This window comes from Podarcis cretensis (genome assembly GCF_951804945.1).
Source record: "Podarcis cretensis genome assembly, chromosome: 10".
In the NCBI taxonomy this organism is placed as follows: Eukaryota; Metazoa; Chordata; class Lepidosauria; order Squamata; family Lacertidae; genus Podarcis; species Podarcis cretensis.
In genome coordinates, this window is record NC_137179.1 from 31190561 (window position 1) to 31215427 (window position 24867).

Here is a 24867-nt window from a genome sequence, read left to right on the forward strand (position 1 = left end):
CAACAGTGGAGGGAAAATGTAGCCATTGTGGCATTGATAGCCATTGATAGTCTCCTCCTCCAATAACTTTGTCTAATTCTGTTTTAAAGCCATCCATGTTGGTGGCCATAATTACATCTTATGAGAGTGCTGTATGAAAAGGAAACACTTTGTGTACAAGATGGAGATGTTGCTTATAATGCAATCCAAGAGAGATCTTGAGAGGGTGTGGTGGGCATGGGTAATGCTGAGCTAGTTTGACTATTGAGGCAGCTTCCTAAGTTCCTGTGCTCTGACTGAAGGTATGGAACTCTCATCTGGAGTACACCATTCACCAGTTCCATCATCTAAAGCCCCACTAACTGTCATCACCTCAGCCTGATCTGTGCCAAGTTTTCTTTTATTGGCCCTCATCCAGCACATTACTAATTCTGGACAACAGCTTAGGGATTCCACTGCCTCATTGGTATTTGAGAAAAATGAGAACTATTACGAGGAGTCATCAGCATACTGATGACACTAAGCTCCAAATTCCCTAATAACCTCCAACAGTGGTTTAATGTAAATGTTTTAAAAGCATATGGAAGAAGACAGAACCACAGGGCAATTCCCAAAGCGTAGAACAGGAGTTCCCCCAACAATACTTTAGGGCCATTTGGCAGTAGGAAAAGGGCATTTCTCATTTTCAGAGCACAGGTTTTGCATGCAGAAAACCCCACATTCAGTTCCTGCTGGCATTTACAGTTAAAGGAATCAGGTAGCAGGTGGCATGAAAGACCAATGCCTGAGACCCTGGAGAAGATGCTGCCAGCTTGAATGGGCAGCAGTGGACTAGATGACCAACACTCTGACCAAATATAAAGCAGCATCCTATGTTCTTCTGAAACCTACAGAAACACTGCAGAGCAACTCCATCTACAGTGGTACCTCGGGTTACACATGCTTCATTTTACATAGGCTTCAGGTTACAGACTCCGCTAACCCAGAAATAGTACCTCGGGTTAAGAACTTTGCTTCAGGATGAGAACAGAAATTGTGCGGTGGCAGCAGCAAGAGGCCCCATTAGCTAAAGTAGTGCTTCAGGTTAAGAACAGTTTCAGGTTAAGTACGGACCTCCGAAACGAATTAAGTACTTAACCCAAGGTACCACTGTATTTCCAATCCATCCAGGTGATCTGAAAGGATATCGTGGTTTATGGAATTGAAAGACCTTGACAGGTTCAGAAGACTAAACAAGGGCACATGTGTACATTGGTAAAGGGCATTCACCAGTGCAACCCAGGCAAAGGATGGAATGGTGTCTCTTTCTCTCTACCCATTCCATTTACAAAAGCCTACTGGACTAGCTGCTGCATCTTACTTCAGCACTGACCTGGAGCTGCTGGCGAGCTTAGGGCAGGTTAAACAGCGAACACGGCTCCCTGCTGCTTCCAGCCCCTGACTGTTTAAAGGGGTATGGTACTACTTTCAATGTAGAGTGCAGATAGGACCCATGTCAGAGTCAGCCCAGAGGTATAAATGAGGTAAGTGACTTTGACAATGTGTTTGCTCAAACCACAGAGGTTGAAAAATGTTTTGTCTTGGTCTCCACTCCCCACCCAGTTGCAGAGGAGTGAGGAGACCTGGTGTCTACTGAAAGCCTACTCCCCTCCCCCCCTCACAACCACTGCCCTAAGTACATAGGCAAAGAAAGCCTTTGCCCGCAAGAGAAGGGTATTTGAGAAGGAAAATAAATTAGACATTCCTATTCACCCAGACTGACAGATTCAGACTGTGCTGGTGGTGGAGGATTTGTCATGCTGTCACCTGTATTGTATAGAAAACTGGCCAGGATAAGAGAGAGAAAGAGAGAGGACAACAGGATGAGTGGAAAGTCAGTAAAATGGTGAGAAGGCAACCACAAGACGTGGCAGAGCCCTTCACTGCCTAGAATTGTCTGATGATTTAACATTCACACCACAAGCCATTCCTTCTGCTTTAAATGAAATATTAACTGTCCTGCAGTAAACTCAAGGCATCCTGTTCCTTGTCTAGGTTCTTTTATGAGAAGAGACAATAGAGGGCCAATAAGCTACCAAGGATGCTTTGCTGTATTTTATTTTGAAAACTGGTTGGGAAAAAGAAATCCACGTTTCAGAGGCCTTTGTTAAGGAGTTTTCAGGAGATGTCTGAAAGTAGGCAGGGATTATTCTTGCTGAGCCTCTACTGGCAGGGAGTTCCACAGGGCAGGGCCCGTCACATGAAAAACCTGGTCTTAATAAAGGCTGAGCAAATCCCAGCAGTGCCCCATCAGAGGATCTCCATGACTGAAGTGGAGCATAAGGAATCAGGTGGTCCTTAAGACGCTATGTGGGGTTTTGTGAATTAAGACCTATTTAAATTTGCTGTGCGTGTACGTAGATGCTTTGTGCTATACCCGTGATGAAAGCTTTCCTAGAAGAAAGGCCTTGGTAGGCTAGTTGCTGCCCATCTATTGCTCCTCCCTGGTCCAATAATCCAATCAGGAAGGTCATTAGTCTCTTTATATTACAGGTAGCAGAAGTTGGATTGAGATCCAGTGCTTTGTGTGATGGCTGTTCCTAACAATTCTTAAGTTTAGTACTTGTGAATAAACCTCGGATATGAATTAATTGTGCTGTGGGCCTCGCATGATTTGTGCTGTTTGTGTGTGTTTGTGTAGATGTTTGTCTCATTAAAATACACATATGGGGGCCAAATCAGCACTGGCATGTATTTTAAAGAGAAAAGCACCTACAAAAATACATGCATAGAAAGTTCAAATGATTTTTTAGCCAGGGAGATCTGGTGGAGTGCAAAATGCTGGAAGTTTCTGGCTACATTCAGTGTGTAATTTAAGGGTTAGTTCTGTTCCGAGTGTTAGCTACCCAAGGGGTGTATGTGTTGTTGTGGAGGAGCTTTTCCTCTGTCTGGTTGGTTGAATGTCTTTCTGTTATATACAAAGTCTGAAGTAAAAAAAAGTATAAATCTCTTCAGTTGATATACTGCTTCTGCTCTGTTTTCCTCAGTTAAGTGTTATCAGGATTTCTTTTCTATCTGGATTCCGTCTGCATTATTTAAGTAATTTTTTTAACACAAAAAAGGATTGTTTGACGTTGGCGTGAGTCTAAGCGAGGATATGAACCTAGCTTTTCCAGGTCTAAGTATAGCATTCAGTGTACTGGATCACAACGTTCACACCCATGAACCAAACTACTAGGAAACGATGAAAAGGTTTTTTAAAAATAGATTGAGGTGGGGTTAGCTCAGGGATATGTTACAGAATTTGATGCTGACGCACGTATGCATTATCACTGTTTTATGTTCACTCCCCATTTATGACCTGTAATGTTTCTGGGACTCTTTAGCAGTTGACAGTCCCAAGCTCTACCCATATATTTCAGAATAGAAATGATGGCCTTATTAAGAGTCACAGCTGGATCCGAGCCAATCAGTAGCTGAGGGGAGAAGCAAGAGGCGATTGGCAGTAATTGTCACCAAAATGGAAAGGGAATTATGAATCTGGTTCATACATGTTCTTTCAGATGGAACCAACTGCAGTGACTTTTCGCTGAGAAATTAAAATTAATGGTCTTCCTTTCCGGACCATCATTTTATTTATTCATTTGTATTATGTGGGAATAAGGTGCTGAGCTACTGGAGCAGAACCAATGCAGCAGGAAATAGAGGACTAAGAGAAAAGTAGGAGGGGAGGCGTTTGATCCAGAAAGAAGAACTGCAGAAGGGTTTTAGGTGGAGTGTGTAAATTATGGTTTAATTGGAGTAGTCCATCTTCCAGTCACAAGTTATTATAAAATAAGACATAAACCTTTGCTTCCTTAAGGACATGAACTACCTGCAAACGGATGGTATTTTAGGAAGAAACTTCCCCTTAGGGTGCGTGATTACATAATCGTTCACAATAGGGTTTCTTGCAAGTTCCTGTGAACCATCTGGTGCATGGCATCATCAGAAAGAGGATATTGGTCCAACAGACAGTCTAATCCAGTGTGACAATTACTGTGTTCTTGGCTTTGATTATTTATTTATTTTAAATACTGCCCAGCTATAGAGACCAGCTCTGTCTCAAAAGGTTACCGACTTCTGTATGCCTCTGGGTTCCAAAATACAAACTAATAATGAGAGGAGGAGAAAGAAAAGAAGGGAGGGAGGGATTTAGCAGGACAGAGAAAAAGATTAACAGCAGGAACGTCGACGGCCAGGATGGTGGGAGCGAGAAAAGGAAAGTTCATTGCTAATTAGAAAACTTGAACTGAGGAAAGTTAATTAGTAATGAAACTTCTGACTGAATGATGTGGATTTTGAATACCGTCTTTGTCAGAAGTTGAAATTAATTACACGCTTAGATACAGGAGAGGGTTTGGGGGTGGCGAGGGGGAAGAGAAATAGAAAGGGGTGGAGAATGAGATACAGCAAAAAGCAGGATTATAAACCTGGTTCAAGTTTGTTGCCGTGGTGACTAGAGATAGTCCCTGTGGCTGACAGTGGTGAGACACATTGAAGGAAGCAGATAGTTATAATTAACCCTTTCTGAACGCTCTTGATTCTGTGTGTGTGTGTGTGTGTGTAGGTGTGTAGGTGGATAGGACATGGAGAATAGAATAGAATAGACTTTATTTGCGTAGGTGACAGGCCATAGCATCAAAGGACAAACACCGACAAAAATACATTACGAATATAGTTACCATAAAATCTTATGACCTATTAAAACCCTAGGTAGAAGCTGGATTATCATTCATCCATGACCCTCTGTCCCATGGGTGGCGGCCTTTTCTCTGGTAGATTGTTCCAGGTCGGTTAAGTGAATAGACCAGCCAAATTGAAAGATTATAAATATAAATATAATCTCGGAGGGATGGTCAGGACAGGGAGAAAGATAATAATAACCAGATGCAGATAAATTAATAATCTCAGTACTTAAAACTTGGCAGAGGTAATAAAATAATAATAATAAAACGTAATTATAATAATAATAAGATCCTAGGCGAGGAATCCGGGTGACGACACTGATGTCATTCAGATAGCAGCTCTCAGTCTCATTGCTCTCTCGATAAATTTGGCAACCTTCTCTGTTGTCGAGCTCTTCTGGTCAGCTAGGAGTGAGAACAATTTGGCTTCACAAGAGCGGCCTGGGATGGCAGATAGGAGCGGCGTGATGGTCTCATCCCTGAGATCTTTATATAGGGAGCAAGACAAGAGAACGTGTGACACAGTCTCTACGTAGCCAGCTCCACAGGGGCAGAGCCGGTTATCGAATGAAATTTTTTGATATCTACCTTCAAGAACAGCTGAGGGTAACATATTAAGTCTGGCCAGTGTAAAGGCCCGTCTGAGTTTTGGAATGGTTAAGGTAGACAAATAAGGTGCCCGAAAATCAAAGTGGGAGGGGGGCAGATAAGCGTACCAAGCACTAAATTTCTTAATATAGGCCAGATTATTCTGCTGCTCAATATCCTTCATGTGCTGGTCAATAAAGGTTTTTGCCTTGGGGAGACCCATTTTCAGGAGATGCTGTGCTTGGAGGCCACATGTAAGTAGTTTTTGATGCACTACTTTGGACCATCGACTTCTATGAGCATCTCGTGCTACTAGAGGTAGTAGTCCGGATGGGTTTAAATTTAAGCGAAGCCAATAGTTGAATGTTCTTAACCAGGTAGGACATGGAGAGAGATTTACAAAGTTCTATTTTTCTCACTTGACTTCTTTTATCTCTTGTCATTCCTTTTGGACATGCTGGAATTGGTCATATAAATATTTAAGCCCCTCCCTGACTGATACGCCTTTTCACTCAATTTATGCTAAATTTTGCCTGTGGTGCCACAGGCTGAAGGGTGTGTGTGAAAGTCACCCACTGCCCCATAGGAACAGCAGAGGATTCTGACAAAAACAGGAGTGGAAATTGTCCAGAATGAAGATCGATCCAGCAAATACAATTGGTTTTCACTGTCTGCAAACGATACATAATCGATTATGTCTCTGTGCCCAAATTCGCATTGTGTTTCCTCTGAAATGAATAGGGTGGAATAATGTAACAGCAATGTAACTTATGTAATGAATGTAATTCATTACGTAATTTATGTAATTTCACCACAGCAGACAGCAAGATGAATAGCATAGTTTTTGGCAGAAACCCAACGGCAGCAGAATGGAAACAGAGCTGTGTGCGTCGACCACAGGGTGGATCAGAAAGTGATGCCCAAAGTTACTTGAGAAGAGGGATTGATTGTTAAAATACTTAGAACTGTATCTCTGTGAGGGGAATAGGGGTCTCCTAACAACTCCCAGGACCCATAACAAACTACAGTTCCCAGGATTCTTTGATGGAAGCCAAGACTGTTTCAAGTGGCATGATAATGCTTTCAAGGTATTGTGCAAATGGAGGCTTAGCATATGAGAAGAGCTTTGCTGGCCTATCTAGTCTAGCATCTTGTTTCTCACTGTAGCCAGCCAAGTTGCCCTGTAAGTCCACAAGCAGGAGAAAAGCCTCTTCCTGCTCTCTGCATCTCAGATGAAGCATTTAAAAGGAATTTTACACACACACAACTTGGAAAATCTATTAGTTTCCGACCCGTTTACTCACTATTTTTTAAAAAGAAAGCCTCATTGAAATCAATGGAGCTTACTTTTGAGTAGACATGCACAGGATTGCACTGTTGAAAAGGCTTCATGCTTCCACGTGACTGTCAAAGTTAGATGGTGTCTGCTGCTTAAGTAACTGCTGAGAAGATCCTGCTGATCTGACCAACCTGTGTTACTCATTTTGTAGTTATGTATCTGTCCTGAGGTTTATATATTTGGTATAAATTAAAATAAAGTTACAGTGATGTTATCCTGGTCATCTATGTGCATTTCACCATTGAAGTATCCATTCTGCATCATTAGACTGCCAAATGATAGTCTGGAATGCTTTTTCGCAATCTTCAAACAATTTAACACAGAAAGGAGAACTGGCACACAGTGTATTGCTGCCTCTCCTGAGCAAAATGCAGGGCAGAGGACCATTGAGTTTGGCTGATGAAACATTCCTGGACAAAAACCAAAGCCAAGGCAGATCAGGTTCCGCTACCAGCTTCTCTTCCCTGAGGGAACGTACATATGTTTGTTCCAAGCTTTTGGTGGATGGAAACTGGAACTGTTCCTATTTTGCAATGCCAGTAGGAATTCAAGATGTCGGGACAGTTATGTTGAAAGGAGTTCCTCATTTTATGGTTGCTTATTTTAGAACTTAAGAGGGTACACCGTAAATTATGTATAGACCTTATATGAGAAATGTAGAACTTTCTGGAACATATGCTGCAAGTCCCCAATTCCCTTTATATAGATTGGAAAAACGAAGCCAAGGGCAGGGAGCTGTATATTTCAAGAACTTATGGAGAGTCTCTCTCAGTGAGTCTTCTTCTCAGAGATGCATCTTAACTGCACTCCTCCATGGGATTTCCTCTCCTGCCCACAATGTCCAGAGTTAAGGGGGCAGGTTTTGCCCTGCCATGGTAACATCCGTAAGTGTCTGCCCTTTCCTTTCTCCATAGTGTTGAATAGAACAATCACTTAAATGGGCAAAAGAAATGGGGTATGTTTGTGGACATCACGGGGGTGGGAGACTCAATCCAGTACTATACATACACGTGCGGGAGCGGGTGGTGCTGTGGTCTAAACCACTGAGCCTCTTGGACTTGTTGATCGGAAGGTCGGCGGTTGAATCTGTGCGATGGGGTGAGTTCCTGTTGCTCTGTCCCAGCTTCTGCCAACCTAGCACACCAGTGCAAGTAGATAAATAGGTACTGCTGTGGTGGGAAGGTAAATGGCGGCCACTGTTTAGTCATGCTGGCCACATGACCCGGAAAGCTGTCTGTGGACAAACGCCGGCTCCCTTGGCCTGAAGCGAGATGAGAGCTGCATCCCATAGTCGCCTTTGACTGGACTTAACTGTCCAGGGGTCCTTTACCTTTTAACTTTACCTTTTTATTGGGCTGTTGCACATGCGTTTTCCCAGACTTAAAAGCTTTGTTGATGTGTTTGGGAAGAAGACAAAGGGCAGCAGTGGTCTGGATTCAGCCTTCCCAATTTCCTCAAACTAATGATCAGTGCAATGCCACATCCAACCAGAGATACGCTAAGGGTGTTTGCTTTTCTGCGTTCATGCTCTTAAACTGAATCAGGGCAGTTACATGAAATTCAGTCCCATTAGATTCAGTAGCATGTGCATCCTTTACCACTTTAGGATTAGGACATAAGGCTGCAAGCACATCTGTTTGGAAGGAAGCAGGTAAGTAAATGCATTCAGGAATGAACTATCAAGTTGCATTCCTCTCCTTGCTTCTCCTTATATCTTGCTCAGCCTATTACTATTCCCACTGAGCAACAGACTCCAGCGTATCTTAAATCTTCCTCAAAACTGTGCATTCTAGTAAAACCCAGTCTCCTTTTATCTGTATAGATGTTGATTGTAATATTCATGGGTTTCGGTAGCTCTTTACAAGGAGGAATAATAGGGGCTTTATTCTCATTTAAATGAAATTTAAATGTATAAGCTACAAAACAAAGGGCATTAAAGCACTTTCATTGAATTTAGGGCTGTTTGCCAGTGCAACAGCAATTTAGAAAACTTTTAGCAGAAATGTAAATCTGGATTTAGGATAGTTCAGTCTGGGAAGGGGGGAAAATCAGTGCAGGATTATATAGAATAAAAAGGTGTGTAAATAATAATCCAGGCTTTTGTGTGTTTCCCGTGCTTCATAATACACAAAGAGAAGTGGCATTTAGTGAAATCTGCAAAGTCATTTTGGGTGGGGGGACTATCAGAAAACTACAATAAAATGACTCCAAGTCTCTGGCTATTGATTATTAGGCATTATCTTGGTATGAGCCTCCAGAAATGAATGTTTTGCCATTTAGTCTGATAAGCATCTGCCAGGGCAACATGGAAAACAATTACAAGGGCTATCAATCCTCATGCTTTAGGATGTTTACTGATTACCAGCTGGGGTAAAGAAACATATTTTTCCCCTAGTTAAAGTGTAGCATAATTAAGCCCATTATGGAAGTAACATCCAGCTTTGGTCACTGTTGGGAGCAAAATAACGGTTTAGATGAACCAGTGTTCTGTTCCTTCCAGTGTGGCAATTGGAAGAAATTAGTATCCCTAATTTCTTGTGAAAGAGAGGAAGAGAAGAATCATTTGAAAGCAATCTAGTTTTCATTGGCCTCCACTGTAGGATAGACAATTCCTCCAAACCAATCTTTCCTCTCTAATTTCTTCAATCTATTGCTTCAGTGTGGACATACACCTCAAGCAGGCACATCTTCCTCATTTGCTGCTGAGAAATGATTTACAGAATTTTGGATGCAGAAAGGGGCAGCCAAAATGCCTAAGGGTCTGAAGCAACTCCCCTATGGGGAAAGAGTTTTGGGGAGAAAGGCAAGTAATTGTGGTATGGAGATGAAGATGGCATGGTATGGAGAAAGATACAGATAAAATATTATTATTATTATTATTATTATTATTATTATTATTATTATCAAACAGAAACCCAGGGGCATCCTGTGAAGCTGAATGATGGGAGTTTCAGGATAGACAAAAAATAAGTGTTTCTTTAAGCAGCACATGGTTAAACTGTGGAACTCGCTACCACAATTTGTGGTAATGGTTGTTGCCAACTTGGACAGCTTTAAAAGAGAATTATTCAAATTCAGGTTAAGGCTATCTATGGCCACTAGTCAGGATGACCTCCAGGATCAGACGCAGTATGTCTCTGAAGACCGTTTGCTGGGGAGCAACAGCAGGAGAGAGAGCTGTTGCGCTCATGCCCTGCTTGTAGACTTCCCAGAGATATCTGGTTGGCTACTGTGGAAAACAGGATGCTTGATTAGATGAGCCTTTGCTCTGATCCAGCAGTTCTTAAGAAATAAAAAGATTGCACAAAAATGGAAACGCCAGTAGAAGGGGACAGGGCTCAAAACATTGGGATGTATTGATAATGGATGGATTAATTTACCAAATTAGAAGTCAACATAGGAAGCAGAAATCCAATTGTTTTATGGAAGCCTCATGCCAGTGCAGTAACTCAGAGCTGGGCTTTTAGTGTGGCTGGCACTTTCCTGTAGAATAGCATTTCTGGTGTCCGGTATCCGCACTTTCCAGAAACAACGGATGACATATTTGTTTCCAACAAGCTTTCCCAATTGAATGAATGTGTCACTGCCATGCGTGTCTACTTTGTATTGTTTTTAACATTAATTTGCTGTTATTTTCCATGCTGTTTTAAACTGGTTTTTAGCTGTTTTTATTATATTTTGTACTTCGCCTTGTATGTATGTGGAAGGCAATTAATAATAATATTGTTTGGAAGTAGAACCTCTGAACTTGGCCCTCTTCAGGCGCTGTCAAACTCATCGCAATGATCACTCAAGGGAGGAGAGCAGCACTATGCACATTCGCCCTGACTCTCTCCAAGGCTGCTCACGAGTTGAAGGCATGTCAGCTGCAGGACAACCTGCCAAATTCACATAGGCTGTTCCCATGAGCTGAAACCTACATACATTTGGCAGACTCCTTAGCTGCAGATGTGGCCTCAACCCATGGAAGTGGTTGGCATGGGGTGTTAACACACAACTCCACTTGTCTGCCAATGCATGAAGAGGGTTTATATGTTTGTACCAAGTGCGTTGAATGATACTGCTTTTGGTTGATGTTGTTTGATGCTAAGTGAACCATAATAAATGTGAGGAGAATTGTAACTGTAAGTTATAATATATTTTGCCATTTGTGGGGCAGGGGGGAGGGTTGTTTATTGAGTTTTCTTAATGGGCGAGATGGAAAGAAAATAAATTGATGCTACAAAAAGGGGAAAGAAAGAATAGTACTCATATAAACCTACTGTTCTGGTGTTCTTTCCAGCCTATGCATTCAGAATGTCATTAAAAAATATGTTTACTATATCTGGTTTTAAAAGGATTTATCAGACACTTAAAAATTGATGTTTGTGTTTTTCATGTTGAATATTGCATTCAGATTTGCATTCATACAGGACTTTGCTTTACTCCATGTGATTTCCTCCTTCCTCCATCAGCAACCTGAAGTGGTTTTACTCAGGAACAGATTTACCACCTGATGTATAATTTGCATGAAGCCCCCTTGGTCCGGTGGTGTACCTGCTGCATAGTCCGAAGTGAGGTGTTTGAGGAATTTGTTTTTGTTGCGTATGCGATTTGTGTGTGTTTTAAATGCTTTTATTCTGCCAGAACTTGGACTTGGTTGCACTCTGTGGCTAAGTGTTTTTCCTTGACTTTATTTCTTCCTCCCACTTGGTTTGAGTTTGTCAGTATGATGGTGATCCTACTGAATTGTGTGACCCTTGGGATGTACCAGCCTTGTGATGATATGGACTGCCTCTCCAACAGATGTAAAATTTTGCAGGTAAGTAACTCCTTCTCCATAATGGCAGTAGGTGAACCACCATGTTGCCCCCTCTAACCCACCCGCTTGGGGTTTCTCAGACTGCCAAGCCACTCTTGCTTCAGAGTAGATTGGTGAGCCCTTTGTTCTCAAAACTCAGGAGACTGGTTTATCACAGGACCTTCCTGTGGGCTTCTACTATCTCCCTTCCTTTGCCCTGTACACAATTAACACAGGCAACACTGCTGTTTCTTCCCTTCTCCCCTACAATAGAAGGAGGGGAGGAAAGAGCCACCCTCTTCCTTGCCTGCCTTGGCAATACTTCTGGCTTGTCTGCCTGAACCAGCACATCTGCTTTTGTGCTTTCCAATGCAAGACTAGACCACATTGCTGCTACAAAAAGTGACTGCTGCCATTTACAACAATGAAACACCCCAAATACAGTGTAGAAGAATGCTATGTCAGTGTATGTTTGTATCAGGGAACTGCCATCAGCTCAGAGCCGCGAGGTGGAAGGGCAGTTGTGTTATAGGGAACCTCCAAAAATCAGAGAAGCAGTTCCTCCTCTGGAGAGGAGGGAAGCCCCACCTCCAGTGGAGAGGAAGTGGTGGGAGCAGGGGATACTAGGGAGAGCCTCAACACTGAGCCTGAGCAAACCAGAGGGGAGGGAAGTACCCCTTTGCCAGCGCCCATGCTGCACAGTAGGTTTAGGCGCAGGGAACAGAGGAGAAGGTTTGAGGTCACACGGCTGTTATGCTGGAGGAGGTATAAGGACCACCCACTCCCAGATTCTGCTAGCGAGTGAGCCAGACATGAACTTGCGATGCTCTTCACTGTAAATAGTTTGCAGTAATAATAAAGCCTGGTAAAGACAGGTCGGAGTCTTGCCTGTTTGCTCTCGAGCAACCACACCAGCACCTGACTGTTTGTTCTGAGTATTGAAATTAAGACTTGCTCAAAATGTTGTGAAGTATAAGGTGGAGGGGAAATAGCCATGGAGACAAGTTGAACCCCACCTCACTTATTCTTATGGGTCTTTCAGGTTTTTGACGATTTCATCTTCATTTTCTTTGCTATGGAGATGGTTTTTAAAATGGTGGCCTTGGGGATCTTTGGCAAGAAATGCTACCTTGGAGACACTTGGAACCGGCTGGATTTCTTCATTGTTATGGCTGGGTAAGTTCCTGCCTTCTTTTTGAAATTCTGAGAACCGTTGGATAAAAGCTGTCAATATGGGAACTGGGCACTATCTATCAGTGTGCTTTGAACACAGTGCAGGGCCAAGCCGAGTATGAATATAGATTTGAATCTCATATACTTCAGTCTGTGGTCTCATTGCTCCTCTTGAGTTCTATGTAAATAGGCTGCATCCAGGAGAATAGCCTGTCTGGAGCTGGGTGGTAGGTTCACTCAACTCTGCCGTGCCCTGATACCATATGGCCAGCTCTCTGTAGAAGATGGATATGTGTTGTGGGGGGAAATGCAATAAGTCTGTGCTTACAGAAGAGACAGAAACACATGTACTCCCCACAGAGATCCCTGTAATATATGGCTCCCCTCTGGGCATAATTATGGGCACTTGCTGGAAAATATAAGGCACGGAAGTAAGGCAGGTGGGAACAGAGAAGAATCTCCTTGATCAAATCGGTGTGGGTTTTTTTTTACAGTGTTGGCATTCAGAGCATCTTCATAAAAAAAAAACCCCATAACATTGTACTTCTGCCTTTGCATCCTATTGGCCCACCTAAGCACACCTCAGGGACATGTTGACATTTGAGTGTTTTTAACAGCCAAGTTGCTATAGTAAAGTGCTAGTTTCCACTTCACGTGTCTCATTCCACCCTGAGCAAGGGGCCCACAAGGATTTGCTAGTCAAATGGTTGGCGAGAATTCACTGCCTGCGTTGGTGGGCACAGCTTTGCAGAATAGTTTCCTTTATAAAATGGGCTATATGAAGGGGAGAGCGTTGTTGCTCCGAGGACCAGACTTCCCTCTCCATCCTGTAAGCACGCATAGAAACGCTTTCCCCGCTCACCATTGAGAATAATCATCTATCACCTGTATCCGCAACTCGCTGGCTGAAATGGCAGTGGGTTCAAGCCTGAGCAGACAGCAGGCCCCTTGCATGAATGGCTGCAGCATTTATTTGCTTGTATTCAGCCTAGTGAGTCAGCACAGCATTGCCAGCCACCTGGCTTATTTTAAATCAGCCTCGGTGCTTTATTGCCGTCTAGCAGTTTCTGTTGTCCTCGCCGTTTAGTCCAGCCGCAATGTTCAGCGCTGGCCAATTTCAAATGTCATACAGTCAAATTAAGTGGCATGTGCAAATGAGAAATTGTTTTCCCCTTTGAGAGACGCACCAGTCCTAAGCCCAAGGCCGGCCATTTCTGCATGTGAGCAGATAATATTCCCCATCATACTGAACCAAGAGTGAGCAAACGTCTGGGTTATAACCTCCTTGCAATTGAAAGTCTGGGACTTTGAAAGATGAATTTAAAAAGGGATCATTAGGTGAGTTCATAGAGGAGAAGTCTGACTACTGGTAATGATGGCAATACATAGCCTCCAGCTGCAGAGGATGTGTGCTACTGAGTCCCAGCTGCTAGAGGATGAAAATACCGTATTTTTTGCCCTATAGGACGCACTTTTTCCCCTCCAAAAATGAAGGGGAAATGTGTGTGCGTCCTATGGGGCGAATGCAGGCTTTCGGTGAAGCCTGGAGAGCGAGAGGGGTCGGTGCACACCGACCCCTCTCGCTCTCCAGGCTTCGCGGACCTCTCCGCAAGCAGCGGGAGCGCTCCCGCTGCTTGCGGAGAGTTGCCTGCATGCTGAAGCCTGCGCGCGCTGAGCTCAGCGCGTCCAGGCTTCGCGGACCTCTTTGCAAGCAGCGGAAGGTCTTCGGAATTGATTTTTGGATCCTTAATACCTGTCAAATAATCTACAGGTAATCCAGAGGGACCTGGGTGGCAGAGGGACCCGGGTGGCGCTGTGGGTTAAACCACAGAGCCTAGAACTTGCTGATCAGAAGGTCGGCAGTTCGAATCCCCATGATGGGGTGAGCTCCCGTTGCTTGGTCCCAGCTCCTGCCAACCTAGCACGTCAAAGTGCAAGTAGATAAATATGTACCGCTCCTGCGGGAAGGTAAACAGTGTTTTCGTGCGCTGCTCTGGTTTGCCAGATGCGGCTTAGTCATGCTGGCCACATGACCCGGAAGCTGTATGCTGGCTCCCTCGGGCCAATAAAGCGAGATGAGCGCCTCAACCCCAGAGTCGGTCATGACTGGACCTAATGGACAGGGGTCCCTTTACCTTTACCTAATCCATGGGTGGGGGGGGGGACAAGACAAGCAGTTGGCCCAGTCAGAAGTCAATGAATCCCAAAAGACTAGGAGCAGCTGAATCTAGCTGTACCCCAAAATGCAGTTCAGCCTCTTATGCCAGCTCCAGAAAGACGTTTGATATAAATACCATCTGTTGTTAGGAATTCGTTTTCCCCAACAGCGCTTGCCTGCTCAACATATTCAGTCTCACAGCTCGTGGGTAGTTTAGCAGCCTTGTTCCAACAAGTAGTTCAACATCCAAAGGCCCTCAACTTCATCTGAATGAAATCTATGCAGATGAGCCTGCAACTGTACAATGGGCTCGGTGTGCACATGTGCCCTGGTCAGCTTGCATATTGCTATCCCATCCCAGTGATAGGAGAACATATGCTGGGAAAGGTTATGCTGCACAATCAAGGGCCGGCACACAACTTCCTGAGCAGACACGGCAGCCAACACTGATGCTAGACATTGCATTGACGTGACCATATGGACTAAAACAAAAGCTTCAGAATGCATTTCACTCATTTCATGGTGATATTTAAAAATGTCTGACCAAAAATGATTATGTAGGGAGGAAGAATTGTAGAATTAGAAGAGACCCAGTCTAACCCCCTGCGCAACACAGGAATCTCAACACAAGGTCCCCTATCCAATTTGAAAGCATACTGGACCCTGCTTAACTTTGCAAATGTGCTAGCAGTTTTATGGCTACAGCACTATGAAAGCTCCTATGTTCAAGCACTAGAAGCAAGCCACACAGGTGTGTTGAGAGAAATCCCATTTTCCTCCACTGCAGATCTTTCCTTCCTTCCTTCCTTCCTTCCTTCCTTCCTTCCTTCCTTCCTTCCTTCCAGCATCCATTCCCTTCTTTCTCAGTCCATGTTGACACAGCATTTAGTATTCCTGTGCATACATGAAAATATCCAGTGAACATTAGGAAAATAATGTTCCACCATTCATTTCCATTTCCATTAGGTCTTCTCCATTTCACAGCAATTTGCTTGTTTTGCAAGAGTCTTTCCCCCATTTCAATGGCTACTGATGTGAAGCTTTACATTTGTTAATGTACATTGTGGCATGCAACAGACACACATAGCTCAGCCACCAACAATTCATTTACTTTCCCTGTGTGTTTTCTTTCAAAATTAATGACTTTCAAGAGGGGTCGCACTGTTAGTCTTCTGGAGCTCATCACAAAGTCATCCATAGCTGCAATTCTCACCATGTCTACTTAGAAGTAAGTGTCATTGAATTCAGTGAGGCTTATTGCCAGGTAAATGGTGTTAGGATTGCAGCCTATCTCACCAACTTAATTTCACATTTCAGTATAAACTCGCATCCTGTCTTGTTTCCCTCACTCTGGCACCAGGCAGGGCCAGTTTAGCACCCTGCTGATATTTGCTCATTGTGTCCTGTATTGTATGAATTACTCGTGCCACTTAATTGCATATAAATCCTTTTTAAAAAAAAATTGCAGCACTTTATTTCATAAACACGTATTCTATTCAGAAAATAGCCATGTGTGCGTATGTTCGTGTGTCTGCTGAAACATAATGGCCCAAGCTAATTTCCATCTGAAAAGAGCAATAATGAATGATGCATTCCATTGGTTTTTAATATTCACAGTAAGAAGCATTCCTAACCCATTTTACCTCAGAGTAAGGCTCATTGAATTCGGTGGCACTTTCTTCTGAGTAAACATGGCTAGGATTGCAGCTTTTGTGCACTCAGTCTTTGTCTAGCAGCAAACAACTTACTCAAAATCAACAAACAACACTTTAGAAAACAGAAAAGCAATGAGGCATCTCTTGGGACATCACCAATTATATATGAATGACTATTTAAATAACATATATTGCAAAGTAATATATGTATGGATGCCTTTTTTTGTTTTTTGTTTATAAAAACCACTTTTGCTGTAGAGAACTGAGGCAAAAATTGTTCACAGCAAGAGCCTGTGCCATGATGGGGGGTCTAATGAGCAGATGGAAGGAAATCCACATGACGTGCACCTACCAAAATGACTCCAAAAGCCATTGCTTCTGAATGGTACCTTGGAACTGTCTTCTGTTGCTCATGATTCTACCGATAAACTGATAACCGTTTATAATAAACAAAAGTTAACTCAGAACAATCTGAATCTTATCACATTGGAGGGAAATGTATCCTGGATTAATTGGACCTAGGATTGCGCAAACCACCATTAATATTGATGCTGATGTTCCCCTTAATTACAGTGAAGGCAGGATTAACTCCAGAGGTGGGAAAGGGTGGGAGGTGGGAACAAAGGTGGTTCCAGATTTCCTAATTTGCAGAGTGAAGCAGTAGAGTGACTGCACTAGCCCACATTGACTTGGGATACACTAATGAGCAGACCCAACAGAGCCTATGCATAAATCCATTGGAGTGTGTGTGTGTGTGTGTGTGTGTGTGTAGGGATGTTTAGGTGTAGGGCTGCAATCCTATGTCTTTAACCTACAACAGATAGAAACACTGGAAGCTAACTCAAACTGGATCCCCATATTTGAACCAGCTCCAAGTGAGTCTGCCATGCTAGTTGTGACTCAGTTTCAAATCCCAAAGTGGAAGGCCATCTTTAATGCAGCCATCTTTATAGAGATATACCAGAGATTAATGGTAAAAAATGTGGCTTGTATTTCACAAAACAGATGTTAAAACCTGCTGCACAACCTTAATGTCATGAAGCCAGAATTAGATCTCATGTAGTCAAATTTAAGCTAACCTTACCCCACATCTAGAATGACTGTGTCAGTGAACTTGTCCTAAAGATCCCTCACTTGGGCCTCTAATCTTTCTCCATCTCTTTAACTGCATTCTGGCTCATTCCTGCTTCCTAGCAAACAGCTCATACCAACTTCCCTTTCCACCACACTCCTCATAAGGTAGGCCTCTTTCACATGTAGCTGTAATAGCCTGTGTGCTAGTGCTTGAATTACAAGAAGCCAGAGGAGATCTGGGCCCGTTTCTTTTGTGCCATGCCCCATTAGATACTGTTTTCAGAAGTCTACCAAAGAACGATAGTCATTTCCCTTACAGTTCAAGTCAGGATAGCTCAGTTGGTAGAGCATGAGACTCTTAATGTCGTTGGAGCCCCACACTGGGCAAAAGATTCCTGCATCGCAGGGTGGTTGGACCAGGTGACCCTTGTGATCCTTTCCAACTCTGCAATTCTATGATTCTATGACTGGTGGGAGCTGTTTCCTCGTGGAGCACTCCCACATGACTATGGGGTGCTAAGTTGCTGATGGGGTCCATGAATGTTGCTCTTTCCTACATGATTGATAGGGTTGGTGCTGATCATGAGGGAAAGAGCCACACAATTGGCCCTGCTGAGGTGTTTGCATCAGTCATATGCAAACAGCAGCAGTAAATGACTTCCACAGCCACGGATCATATATATAAGAAGATATTGGAAAGACCTTGTTCCATCAGCTCCTGAAGTCAGCCCAATAATATTTTGTGCCATACGTTTTCCATTAACATTTAAAAATGTAAGCCACCTCCGGTGCCTCGTCAGGAAGGGGGTATGTAAACGTAAGGAGCAAATGATAAACAAATATTGGAGTGGAAGGAAATGCTGACAACCTGACTTTTAGGATCCATGCTGCAAAGCACTCATTGGAAGCAATCAGCCTAAAACACACACACACCCCACACACATGCAGGATATCTCAGTAGAGCACGAGACTCTTAATCTCAGAGTTGTGCGTTCAAGCCCCACATTGGGCAAAAAGATTCCTGCATTGCAGTGGGTTGGGACCTCGTGGTCCCTTCCAACTTTAGAAATCTATGACTATCTCTATAGCATTATCAGAAATGAGAGACAGAAAGGGAAATGTTAGGTGTGAAATTACCTTGGCATTTCAAAAGTCAAACTCCAAAGTTTCAATCATTACCTTTGAATTCCCAAGTTTACTTTGGGTGGGTGGGACTGAAAAGAGAGGCAGTGTGTTCTCTTTTGAGAAGAGGCTACAGAACAGTAGACAGCTGCAATATCTCTGTCTGTGGGGATCATACCCTGTATGAAAATGAGGCATAACAACAAAACCAGTCATTTGCGGATATTGTTCCACTGCAACATGCTCTAAGCTCTTAAGTTAGGTCTAGCTATAAATGTAAACTAAAATATATAAAACAATCCTCCTGGCTACATACATAAGAGCAGATATGCCTATTTTGTTTACTCAGCTATCTTCCTCGTCTTCTCCCTCCCGCAAATTTCAAGAGTTACAGTTTTACCTAAATAAATCCCACTGTCTGTTCCTTGCCCTTCTCGCCCCCACTCCCCATGCAGTTTAGCAGCTTCAGGAGGAAGACTCCGCTGTCACTAAAAATGTACAGTTGCCATGGCAAAGAGAATTGACATCACTAGAACTTTATTATCTCTCCCCCCCCCTTCCTGGCTTATGGAGTGAATTTTAAAATAAAAGGCCCTAAATCAATATTTTCCTTCTTTGCCGTTTCCCTTAAGAAATCAGATAGCTCCTAAAATGAAAGCATTTGTGCGTCTGCGCGCACATAGGGTTAAATAAAACATGCAACTGCAGAAAGAAATGATAAGTCTGGCATTTGGAGCCTCTCTCCAGTTGTTTGGTAGGATTAAGCTGCAGGTTCCCAGGTGTGAATGTAGCCAGTCTTTGGCAGCTGTTGCCCAAACATGAGGCTGTTCCCTCTTCCACCTGTTTGTGACATGATCTCCTCCAATGACTGGTGTGATGGGATGATGAGCTGCTTGTGCGTAAAGCTTAGTCCCTCAGAGTTTGCTCAACTTAGCAAGGCTCTGTTTTTTTAGCAGAGCCCTTAAGCATGGCTCCCTCAGTCGCTGGCAGAATCCGACAGTGGGCGTTTACGGAATCTACTCCAGCATAAAAGCTCCTTGACGGAAACGCGTCGTCTAGCTTCTCAGCGCGGCAGTTTCCGGCAAGGAGTGGGTGTACCTATGGGAGGACCTGAGACTTCTCCGCTGTTATCGCTGGAAGACTCCCTGAGCCATTCCTTCGTCTCTCTCTCTCCCAGATTTCCCACTCCCCCCCTGCTGCTGCCTTCCGCCGCTGCTGAGTCTCTCCTGACTTCTGAGAGCCCCTCCACCTTCTGTCTTTCCGATGGCAGTTCCCTGACAACTGGTTTTCTTTTCAAGGACTGACCTGCGATTGATGGTACATGCCCAGCAATACCTTATCTTAAAGGAACTTGTACACACAAATTCTTGAGAACCAAAGTCCTTAAAGACACCTAAAGCTGAGCGTACAAAATCAGATGGCAATTTTGAAAAGGTAGCCCTATATTTCAGCAGATCTTCAACAGTGCTGTAGTGGTAGGGATGGACAAATCCATCAGCTTAAGTTTCTCTCTGTTTCTCATTTTTCCAGTAGTTAGTATTCCACATCTCCACATCAGTTGCTTAAAAATAAAGAAGCCCTCTTGAAAATTCACCAGCATTTTAGTGCAAAATTCTCCCGTTATACACATTTTTGCAAAGCACTTATCCATAATATAATGCATTGTTTAATGTTATGTATGCATGTATAAGCACACTTTACTCAGGTGCGTGCGTTTTACTTGGCTGGAGAAAACACTGCAAAATTCAGATAAGTTTGAATTTTGAAGGATGGCTGTGTTTTGGCTCACATATTGCTTATTAGTTGGGTTCAGCTTTAAAGGTGAACTGAATGTTCATAATTTCATTTGTTTATTTCATAAAATGCATGCACCCCTCAAAGCAGTTTAGAAAAAGAATCAAACAATAAAATAATCGGCAAAACCAATCAATTCAAATCAAGGTTACAGGGAACCAGACAGAGGGCCTTCTCGGTAGTGGTGCCTGCCCTGTGGAACACCCTCCCTTCAGACGTGAAGGAAATAAGCAGCTATCCTATCTTTAAAAGACATCTGAAGGCAGCCCTGTTCAGGGAAATTTTTAATATCTAACGCTGTACTGTTTTTAACACTTGATTGGGAGCCGCCCAGAGTGGCTGGGGAAACTCAGCCAGATGGGCGGGGTATAAATAATAAATTATTATTATATATATATTATTATATAATTTGCCTAAATTGAATCCCCCCTCCCCATCCCTATGTAGTGATAAATTATGAAGTGCAGGAGCTCATCGCAGCAGCTTCCTTAGCCACTCTGGCCCCAAGGGAGTGCAAAACGTCAAGCTGCAATTATTACCCCCACCCATCTAAAAGAACAGCAGTACACCGGCATGATATCCTCTTGGTTGGATTATTGGGATGTCAGTCCTAGGTATAGTTTCCAGTGGATTCAGTGGTGCTTGCTTTTGATGGCATAGGTTCAATAGGTAAAATACACTGAGCTTTAATAAAAGACCTTCGGCCAGTCAATTTTTAAAATTACATTTAGTTGCGTGGCGATTCCTGCCCCCCCCCCCGATGTAATAAATAAAGACACTGGACACCAGAAATTTAGGTTAATGGGCGAAAAATGGCCACAACTTTATTGATTACAGGTAAGAGCGGTATTGGCTTTAGGCATTGGCCCTATCAGACTATCTGGCATAGAACCGGGAAGGGTTAAGCACCAACAGGGGGAGCCCCCAAGATGCACATTCCTAGGCGCTCCCCGAGGGGTTACCGCTTGGGAGCGCGCTTTAGGCCCTAGCCTCCATAGGTTTCGGACAAGGCGACGCCCCCCGGAGTCCTTTATCGGACTGCCCTTCAACATTTGGTGGAGGTGATGGCACTCCTCCCCTCCCAACTCATTTGCATAATAATACCCCTGCCAATGCCTAACTGCCAAGACCAAAGGTGTTGTGACGTTTTGCTACGAGGTAGATGAAAAAACCAAGTGGCTTCCAAAATAATGCCAATTAGCCAAGTGGAAAAACTCCTACCAGGCCCCTTGCGGCGACCAACCGAAGTCCATAGCAAAGTCCAAATGAAAGCCTAGAGGGTGGGTGGGTGGGTAACCGCAGCTGGCTGAAAGAAATAAAGGGGGCGAGCACGGGCTGCCCCGACCTTAAATGAACTATCCTAAGCCCACCCCCTCTGCCAGCAACCCCCCCTTAAGTCGGGAGTGGCTCTGTAAATTAGAACTGCTAACAATCTTGCAAAGAAGTGCTAGCACAAAGGAGGAACCCCATCAAAGAAAAGGAAAAAAGTACCCAGCCTCTGCTTGGTTGTTTTCTTCTTTGTCTGACTTCCTCTATGTTAACATGCTGCAAACAAACATGAAAGCTTCATTATCACATCATTGACTTGCCAGAGCAAGGAAGGACTGTCAGTTATCAAAGCACCTTGGCAGATGATGTCATCACTCTTGCTCCGAAAGAAGTCCTGGAGCTGCACTCTTCATGCATCCCCTCCTCACTACATCACTGATCACCCGTTCAGGAGAGAGACCGATTCCAAACCTAGGAAGAGCATCTCCAAATGTACAGGTTACATTTTACCTTCCATTTGGCTTCATTTGGTTTTTGCTGCTTGCAAACATAAGAATTTGTTCTCCCTTTGGGATGCCTGTCTTGGCATTTGGTATGAGATATTAATGTATCTCTGCTAATGTGGAATGCATGATTCATGCTACCCACACTGAGTCACCAGCTAGCTGAACTGTCAGGGTGCCTAATCTTATTTCAGGTGAAACTCACCCATGTGTCGGGTTAAGATGCTTACTTTGCCTGTCTCGATGGGGGTGCCACCATTGACTATATAAGGTAGCGTATAATCTCTGCCGAAAATACATTTTCCAGACCAGAAAGAATAATTATATGTTACCTGTTCTGGTGTCTGTGTCATATGTGCCAGTTTTTTGAAAATCCAGGAAACCCTTCTTTCTGACCTAGAAGACCTCTCCTGTACTCATTGTCCCCACTACTTCACACACATTAGCGGTTAAGATCAGCGGGCAAGTGCTTTAATGTCTGCATGCATTCTAATCATAGTCCTCTGTGCATGCTAAAGTCAAGAGCACTCAGGTTGCATTATTTTTGCCTGGTTTTACAGCTAAACTGTAGACTGAAACATTATTATATTCCATCAGTTCTAATCTATGCTTTCTTTGTCTTGCTTGCTGGCAGAATAGGGCAGCCCAGCTTTTCATAACAAGTGGGCCGCAAATGTATTTCAGCATGGAACCCACAGGCTGCACACTACCTTATTGGGTGGCAAGGCCAAAATTTGATGCCCCCACCAACCCAGCCCTTATGCTACCTTACCAAAGCTGGCTATGCAAGGCACCAGGTTTTGAGAAGGAAGAATGAGGCTCTGACCAGGTCCTAGAGCCTTCCCATCTCCTTCCCAAAGCTGGGAAAGTGCTAACAAGGCTTTGGGAATGAGGGAGGAGGACTCTAGGACCCAGTCAGAGCCCTCATGCCTCCTCCCCAAAGCCCAGGTCTCCCTTACCCAGCTTTGGGAAGGCAGTTTGAGGCCTGCAGGGGCCGTCAAATGTTGGTGAGGGCTGCCAAAAAATAGGAGGGCCACATGTGGCTCTTGGGTTGCATGTTGGACCACTCACTCTGTGGCAGAACATAAGAAGGGCTTGCTGGATCAGGTGAATGGCCCATCTAGTCCAGCATCCTGCTCTCATAGTGGCCAACCAGGTGCCTGTGGGAAGCCTGCAAGCAGGACATGAGCGCGGCAGCACTTTGCTCACCTGCGATTCCCAGCAACTCACTGTGGAGGTAAAACATAGCCATTGTGACTAGTAGCCATTGATAGCGTAAACCACAAGCTGGCTTTTCAGGACTGTAATGTAAACACTGATGTTGTTGTTGTTGTTTAGTCATTTAGTCGTGTCCGACTCTTCGTGACCCCATGGACCAGAGCACGCCAGGCAATCCTGTCTTCCACTGCCTCCCACAGTTTGGTCAAACTCATGTTTGTAGCTTCGAGAACACTGTCCAACCATCTCGTCCTCTGTCGTCCCCTTTTCCTTGTGACCTCAATCTTTCCCAACATCAGGGTCTTTTCCAGGGTGTCTTCTCTTCTCATGAGGTGGCCAAAGTACTGGAGCCTTAGCTTCAGGATCTGTCCTTCCGGTGAGCACTCAGGGCTTATTTCCTTAAGAATGGATAGGTTTGATCTTCTTGCAGTCCATGGGACCCTCAAGAGCGTCCTCCAGCACCATAATTCAAAAGCATCAATTCTTCAGCGATCCCCCTTCTTTATGGTCCAGCTCTCACTTCCATACATCACTAAAAGGTCATAGTGGAGAGTTTTGACCAAACGTGATCCACCTGGAGTAGGAACCGGCAAGCCACTCCAGTATCCCTGCCAAGAAAACTCCATGGACAAAGACAAACACTGCTGTTAGAGAATTAATATTTCATATTCACAGCCTTCTGAATACCAACTCCTTCCAATGTTAGGCTTCATAGGGACTGCTGAACTACAGCTGATAAGTTTGATAGCCCATTTCCTGTTGTTCGCTAAAACTGGGGTTAGGAAGCACTCATGTTTCTCATATAACTTGTGGTGTTGTGCCCTAGTTCCTTGAGTCATCTGAGTACGTGTTACTGAACCCCTTACTGTCAGTGAACAGGCACCTCTGACATTGGTCTGCCCTAGCCCTTCTTGCTCTCTACTTCTGATACACTATAATTTTGGTGATCATAGGCTGTAATTTATTTAAGTTTGTACTTAATTGCATCCAACCGCATACGTGTGTTAACCATAGTCTTTATCAACCCTGCCCTTTTGTCTTGCTGCTTTCCCCTTTGTCTACTTTTTCAATTGCAGGCTTTTATCAGTGATCTGTGTTATTTAAAACTTTAAAATGTGTTAATTAAAGGTACAATAGGAAGATGAAGATGAGAGGAAGTACAATAAAACAATACTAATATAGGGAATGATCTAGCCAAAATTAAGCCCTGCAAGTCCTCTTTCTTCAGTTTCCTCCATTGCAATCAATGAGACTTAAAAGTACTTAAATCTAGCCTGATTTAATTTCAACCAAACAATAATTCACATCTATGGTTTGATTTCTTTTACAACTAAATTTGTATATTAAGAAATTATTAGATCAAGGGCAGCAATTAAGTGTTTTCAGGGGGGAAATCTGATTAACCGAAAAATGTGTCTAATCTACAACATGCTTTTGATCCTTCATTCTAGAATGAATCAGGAGAAGACATAACAAACAGTGGGCAAGATCTTGGTAAACCTGTCTGTT

At 43.6% G+C, this 24867-nt stretch overlaps 1 protein-coding gene across 6 annotated transcripts in view; it reads left to right on the top strand.

Moving 5' to 3' along the window:
- Nucleotides 1–24867, top strand: part of CACNA1I (calcium voltage-gated channel subunit alpha1 I) — a 366532-nt gene that overhangs the window by 204220 nt on the left and 137445 nt on the right. For all 6 annotated transcript variants that reach the window (XM_079994542.1, XM_079994543.1, XM_079994544.1 and 3 more), the window contains 2 exons: nucleotides 11301–11413; nucleotides 12435–12568. In XM_079994542.1, coding sequence (XP_079850668.1) covers nucleotides 11301–11413; nucleotides 12435–12568 — 247 coding nt within the window. The remainder of the gene's footprint in view (nucleotides 1–11300; nucleotides 11414–12434; nucleotides 12569–24867) is intronic.